This window comes from Anopheles coluzzii, chromosome X, assembly GCF_943734685.1.
Source record: "Anopheles coluzzii chromosome X, AcolN3, whole genome shotgun sequence".
NCBI classification, from domain to species: Eukaryota; Metazoa; Arthropoda; class Insecta; order Diptera; family Culicidae; genus Anopheles; species Anopheles coluzzii.
Window position 1 is genome coordinate 5112119 of NC_064669.1, and position 6915 is coordinate 5119033.

At 50.9% G+C, this 6915-nt stretch overlaps 2 protein-coding genes across 3 annotated transcripts in view; one reads left to right on the forward strand and one right to left on the reverse strand.

Moving 5' to 3' along the window:
• On the forward strand, positions 1–5692 carry LOC120950933 (myosin heavy chain, striated muscle-like). Of its 2 annotated transcripts, XM_040369354.2 has the most exons (7): positions 1–3763; positions 3843–4055; positions 4315–4434; positions 4524–4775; positions 4844–4986; positions 5061–5481; positions 5569–5692. In XM_040369354.2, exons 1-7 carry the CDS (start codon positions 3632–3634, stop codon positions 5629–5631), a joined length of 1344 nt encoding a protein of 447 aa, XP_040225288.2. In that variant the 5' UTR covers positions 1–3631; the 3' UTR covers positions 5632–5692. The 2 variants fall into 2 exon arrangements, with proteins under 2 accessions (XP_040225288.2, XP_040225297.2); XM_040369363.2 differs by lacking the exon at positions 4315–4434 and having other exon boundaries at positions 1464–3763; positions 4560–4775.
• A 117-nt stretch (positions 5693–5809) lies between these two features.
• The window catches only part of LOC120950923 (cytochrome P450 315a1, mitochondrial), a 3387-nt gene continuing 2281 nt past the window's right edge, over positions 5810–6915 (reverse strand). The window contains exons 6-8 of the mRNA XM_040369342.2: positions 6759–6915; positions 6482–6694; positions 5810–6406 (exon numbers count right to left, since the gene is read on the reverse strand). The exon at positions 6759–6915 is cut by the window's right edge and continues 59 nt beyond it. Of these exons, the coding sequence (XP_040225276.2) occupies positions 6245–6406; positions 6482–6694; positions 6759–6915 (532 nt within the window). The 3' untranslated portion in view covers positions 5810–6244. The remainder of the gene's footprint in view (positions 6407–6481; positions 6695–6758) is intronic.

Genomic DNA, 6915 nt, shown 5'->3' on the forward strand with positions numbered 1-6915 from the left:
GTCATTGCAGCAATCGTTCGGCTTTAATATTTATGCTTTTATTCAAACAATATCGAGTGGGAGCACGGGGTTGGCGGGGGATGAGGGCGAGGGAGTAACAGGGAATAATAAAACGAGAAGTTGAAGAAAGAGAATATACAATATAGAGAAGTAAAAAAAAAACCTCCAACAAAACAACAGCAGGGGAAGGCGAGGATGTGGAGGGTGGGGGGGGGCTGATGGAAGAAGCAAAGGCACCCCTCCTCCTACCCCTTTCTACTCCCCTCTCCCTACTCCCCTCTTCAGCACAACCATCATTCCACTCCGTAATGTGAATGATAAACTCGTTTCCTATCAATTCTTGTGAAATTCAACGTATCAAATCATTTCAACGACAGTTTCCCTCCCTCCCCGCTCAACAACCCGTCCACCGTGCCATCTCTCTTTCCCCCCTCTGCACTCCGTCGCCACCCGTCGAACCTCGCTCTCACTCTCTCTCTCCCTCTGCCATCAGGACACTCTTGAGATTTATGTTATTTTTAATGCTCTGTTTTCCTGTTTTATGTATCTTTGTTTTCAAGAATTTATGTCAGCTCTTCCACAATCTCCCTCCCTCTCCCATCTTCTCCAAACCAGCCCACCGCTCACCCTTTACCCGTTTGATGCTCTCTCTCTCTCTCTCGCTCTCTCCTTGCTTGCTGCGCTTCGTTGCGTCTCGCTCGCACGCGTCGACCTTATGCACAGCCAGTCCTGTCTTCTTGTGAGTGAGTGTGTGTGTGTGTTTTTTCTCTCTCTTTTCTTCTGTCTCTCTCTCTCTCTCTCTATCGCTCTCTTTCCATCTACATCATTCGTGCTTTAGATCATTGATAGCACAGAAATCAACGGCACATACACAACATCACAATCGAACACACACACAGGGGTGAGGGGGAGATCGCACGCAACATTGCTATACAGTAAGGCACACACACACACACCCGTTCAAGCAACTGGCTGGCCAAATATAGCGCACAAGGTGTACATAGCTCCGCGGTGTCGAGGACATCTCCAACGATACCAATCTGCTGTTCGCTCTGGCTGCGCGCGTGTGTGCGTGCGCCCGTTTACAATATGTGAGAGTGTGGTGCCGCTGCCTTCCGTTTGCATTGCCCGTGCTTAAGCGAGTTCGATTTCAACAGTACCAGCTTGTCGCACACATACGAACACACCCGTCACCCGTCTTCTACCAACATGCACACACACACACACACACAAGCAAACGAAGGGCAAAGCTTGGGGGAGGGGGGGGGGGAGTGCTGTGTAACATAATATTTCCCACTGAAACGGGCGGCCCTACCTATGTACCCGACCACGGCGTGTATAGTTACACACCAATACATAATTTAATAACAGTCCACCCCTCTCCAACCCTCCCTCTTACAACTTCACCTCCTCTCCCCCTCCCAACCACTGTGAGAAAGAGAGCGCACAACTACTAGGCGATGTGAAGTAATCATAAATTCCTGAAAAATTGAATTATTTGTTATGTGTGCGAAATAATTCAATCTGCTTTCTAAAATGAAAAGCGAACTTCGGGAATTAAACGGAGCAAAACCCGGAACACAGAAAAAGTGAGGGGGAGGGGAGCACGTAGTTTGAAGTTTGAAGAAAGAAATGAAAAAAAAAACCATAACGGCCTGACAGAACATACATCCGGATTTTATTGGCGGGATGTGTCGAAGGCTGATTACATCTATCCGTACACCACCAAACAAATGTTTGCCGAAACTAGTGCCTAAAGATGCCCGGATTGGTTCCTGGGGGGGGGGGGGAGTATCACCGATCTGGTGAATCCAGGAGGTTCAGGAAAGGCCAGAATCGAACCAGAACGCTGCATAAAGATCTCGCTCCAGATCGGTCACTTTAAACGGCAGCTTTAAGCTAGTCCGGGCTAGCTTTAAGACCGGGACTTTCGGAGATGGTGCAGCGACGACGACGACTACGACGACGGCATCACGTTCGTTTTGGTTAATTAGATTACTTCAGGATTTCAAACCTCCGGATGGAGTATCTCTTTCCCGTGTCTTAAAGACACATCCCATTCCTCGAGTTTGAGTTTCCCGAGTCGTTCCACATTTAATAGAAGAGAGAAGATTTCTGATGTATCTATTTTTTTTGATTAATGATGTTAGGAATATTCCAACTAGAATGTCTTGAGGTCGGGTTAGTCCACGCAAAATACTATTGCATACAGCTACTGCTTTCCGCTATGCTTTATCCAATTGTCACGGTATTGTGCACTTAATAAGCATGCTAACAAAGCACTCTCAATTAAACGACCGTGCGCGCGCGGAGGTTTTATGGGACCTTGCTGTAGTCATCCGTCTGCGTTTGCAGGTTCGACATTTGACAGTCGTATTCTAGTCATATTCTAGCTATAGTTGCGTGATAGCCTAGATATGCGAGCTCATTCGTTTTACAACCGTACGCATCCGGCACTCCTGACATCAGCAAATCCTGAAGCCGTTCTGAAGACTTTCAACCGAGATCGGGTTGTTTGTGCAGGTTTTTATTTGTTATGATTGTAAAAAAATCTACATCAAAATCTACAATAGATGCAGGAAAAAAAAACAAGACCACTTTCGCTTCCAACTCATCTACCACTATCGAACGCGTGGTTTCGTCTTTTATGAGTGGCTTTTGTTTTTTTTTTCTTCTGAAGTACAATTTCACACAATGCAGCGGTGTAGTACGTGCGCAACCCCTTCGAGTTTATTGTATTTATTAAAATTAGATCAACAAAGTCATTTCCGGCTTCTGTGCGGCATCACTCATCGCACTCGCACGCGGGTACTTTATTTATATAGCGCCATTGCCGCGACCAAAAACAATCCCATACCCGCACAACAACGGCGGCGGCGAGATCCACAACAATCGAAGTTCAATTTCCCGTTTGGGTTCGGGAAATCCGGAAGCGAGCTCCGGGGGAAAACAATTTCAACGCGACGCGAGCAGTTCCGTTTTCCGCCTGGAAGGATGCCATTTGCCAACGGTTGGTTAAAAATAGTGGCTAGTTAGTAGGCGCTATCAGGCGCCCTCTGGCGGGGGAGACATTCATGGGCCAGGATGTATCCGACGGGAAGCAATCGTACGGTAATTTAATGTAGAGAAAAGAATTCTTGATTAATGTGCAATATGATTAATGGTTTTAATTGCAGAGCTTCTTGGAAGTAGATGCAGCATTGTTTATAACATAAGCACTATCTGAGGTTCCAAGTTTGAAAGTCTAGCCATAAACTTAACGACTACTTTTTTATGGATTGTTCACATTTCTGGGGCGCAACAGTTGGAAGAAAAGCCCCGGGGCACATGCTTGAAAATGTAGGAGATGTACTTACAATATAATTAACACTCTGTAACACACATTCTTAGTATACCTTTACTTACGAATGTACTGGTACAATATACTGACCCTTCTATTTGAATTCCACGTGCAATCTGAGTTCCAAAATAAACAACCCAAAGCTTTATAGCACCCCTGACACTTGCGCACTGGCAACGCGAGCGTGTCCAGAAAATCGATATTTCAAAGCCAGCTGTACCTAGGCGCACAACAACACAGGGTTGTTTTGTGTAGTGCCCGCGGTAGAACGCGGTATCGGCGCCAACAAGAATGGCCGAAACCATGGCCACCAGCACGGACGACACGAACGTGGAGTCGACGAGGACCCAGTGCGACTGTTCCCAGCAGCAGCTGATCGAGGCCCGTGCCCAGCTGACGGCGCTCGAGCAGAGCAATGAAACGGTAAGACTGCGTGACGGTAGCGGCACCACCACTCACTCAGCTGATCCGACACACCTGCTGCATCATTGCCACCTTGCAGCTGCAGAAAAAGCTGGACGGGTACCGGAAGGACAACGAGAATCTGGTCATCAAGTACGCGTTCGTGGAGAAGAAGGTGCTCGATCTGAAGGCGCTGGTCGGCGACAAAGACTCGCAGCTCAAGCGGCACGAGCAGGAGGTGGCCAGCCTGCAGAAACAGATCGGCACGCTGAAGGCGGACAAGGCGAAGCTGCAGAAGAACATTGAGTCGAAGGTAATTGCTGGGGATTTCGGGTTGATGTTCCTGCTTGGACGTTTTGGGGCGTGTAGAACCGCTTTGCCGCGCCTGGGAATATCGTTGGACGCTAGGCTATAATAGCGCTTGAAAGCAGGCTCTAGGACCTCCTGTAGACGTTTCCCCCGAGCGTAGGCTTGCTCTGAAGGATGCGCCTGTGAAGCTGATCAATCAAAACCGCGTTCGCATGCTGGTTCTGTTTCTCTTTCCCTCCCCGTTTGCTGACCGAATGTGCAAGCAACGCGACGTGGAGCGGCTCGGCAAAGAGCTGGAGGGTAGCCGCCATTACGCGGCCCAGATCGAGATGCGCTACAAGTACGGCAGCTGCCGGTTGCGCCGCGAGGCGGAGGATCGAATGGTAGTGTGCTGTGGGCGAAACGAGCGCTCCCGCGACAACGATGGAGCAATACCAGTGACCAAACTCATCCCACTTTTGCCCTTTCCAAGAAACTTGAGGCGGAAGTGCTAACGTTGCGTCAACAGTTATTGCAGCACGTGATCGCGGAGGAGACGCACCAGGCGAGCGAACAGGTGGCGGAGATGGAGCGCAAGGTGATGGAGCTGCAGGCGCGCGAGATCATGCTGAAGCACGCGAACGACGAGCAGGCGGGCAGGATCGGGACGCTCCAGCGGGCCAACCACGAGCTGCGGGACACGATCGAGCGGCAGGAGAAGAAGCACACCAGCACGCTGCAGACGGTAGGGTATCATGGCGGATGTCCGCGCACGGTTTTTGGGCTTACCCTACCTGTTCCCTTCCCCAACAGCTAAAGGAACTCGAAACGGAGCGAGATCACCTGCGGCAGCAGATGGGTCAGCTGCAGGAAAGCTTCCACCAGCAGCAGGCCGCGATTGCGGAGCTCCAGTCGAAGGTGGAGGCCGCCAGTGTCGCCGCCCAGGAGTCGTCCCGGTAAGCAAGGCAATTGCAGCAAAATCTCTACAAATCTTGAAAAAACCTCAAAAATGTTTACACACTCTTGCCAGCATGGAGCGGGCCGTCGCCGAGCAGCGGGCCGAGCTGGAGCAGCTCGCCGGCACGCTGGACGAGCAGCGCAAGGACCTGGAGGTGCTGGCGGCCCGCGAGCTCGAGCTGCTGGCCCTGAACAAAGATCTCAGCGAGGTGAACTGCCTGCTGCAGCAGGAAATAGCGACCCAGGAGTCGAAAACGATCGCGATCACGCTCGAGTACGGCAAGTTCGTGAGCATGTGCCAGGAGTACGACGCGCAGATCGTCAGCCTGGCCAACTCGCTCGCCGCCGAGCGGCAGCACCGGACGGAGGAGCGGCTGCTGATGGCGAAGCACATCGCCGACCGGACGCGCAAGCTCGAGCAGGCGGAAAGCTGCCTGCAGCAGACGCTCAACGAGCTCGAGGCGAACCGCAAAAAGTACTTCGCGCTGGTGAAGGTAAAGCCGACTGTGCCGGTCGGCACCTTAACAGTGCCTTAATTTGCAACCACGTTCGCTCATTGTTCTCCCTCTTTTTTTTTAAAGGACTTTAAGCGCGAGATGAAAAATGCCCACTGTGGCGTAGAGTCGAGCATGGTGGGACAGTAGTAGAGGTGCAACGGCTTGCTGTACCTTTGCGCTACCGTGTGAGCCGCTTTTATTTACCGAACGCGATAACAGACGCTGCGAGAGGATGCTGCGAGGCAATAAAAGCGGTGCAGCGCGTAAATTATGTATGTGTGTATGTGCCCGAACAGACAGGGCAGATAAGATTAAGGCAGATTGGTTGTTGGTATCACTTGTAGGCGGTTTTACTTTGCACGGTGCACGGTGTGTGTGCCCCGTAAGAAGTTTGGAAGACTTTAACTTACATTATATGGTAATAATAATAATAAAAAAACATACAATCTAAACTAACAAATGCTTACTTGTGGCATGGTAGGATTCGGTAAAACAAAAAAAAAATTGGAGCCGCTTTAAATGCAAAAAACAACAAAGCTACACACCGCGTGTGTACCCTGAAGCGTGCGCCCTTCTTTACGTCTTGGCGCTAAGCGTGAGGTATATGCGTTGATGGGAGGTATTCGTTTTCGGAAGCAAGCTGGAAGCTGTGGCTGTTATCACAAGCATCCAGCGCAAACAGTATTGCCAAGCTGCCCTTAGCCGATTACGCTAGCGTTCGAACTGGTTGTGTTGTGCACCCTGCACTACCAAAACCGCCCTAGTCCTGCATTTGTGCCACCGCTTGCCGCTCCGGTTGCGCGCTGCACGGTTTAAGGCACAGCTTGACGGGCGCACTCGGTACGGTAATCATCTTCAGGATCGGTTTAATCGCGTCCTGCTGGTCCGCTTCGGCTAGCGTTAGGTCGAATTTGGTCAAAATCTAAAATTGACATAAAAAAGAAGCATCAACATGGGCTCGTTTGTTTAGCGTCTAAGTCATGTGCAGCCTGCTTACCATCGATAGTAGATAGTGCATCTGTAGCTGTGCAATCTTCTGCCCGATGCAGGACCGTGCACCGATTGCGAACGGCAGCGAGGCGGACGGTGTGCGGCCAGTGGACGACTCCGCCGCGTTGGTCCGTTGCCAGCGGTACGGGTTGAACGCTTCCGGCTCGGCAAAGAACCGCTCATCCCGACCGGCACTGTACAGCGAGAGAAGGACGAGCGTCTGCAAAGCAGAGAAATTATTAATTTGTTCTCCAATTACGTCACGAAATTCACACATCACTTACATCTTTGGGCAGTGCGTACGCCCCAAAGACGGACTCGTGCTCCACGAACCGCCCAATGAACGGGGCAATCGGATACAGGCGCAACGTTTCGCGCACCACACCCTTCACTGCGCCACACTCCAGCGTGTTGGAGTCGAGCACGTCCTGCCGGACGGAC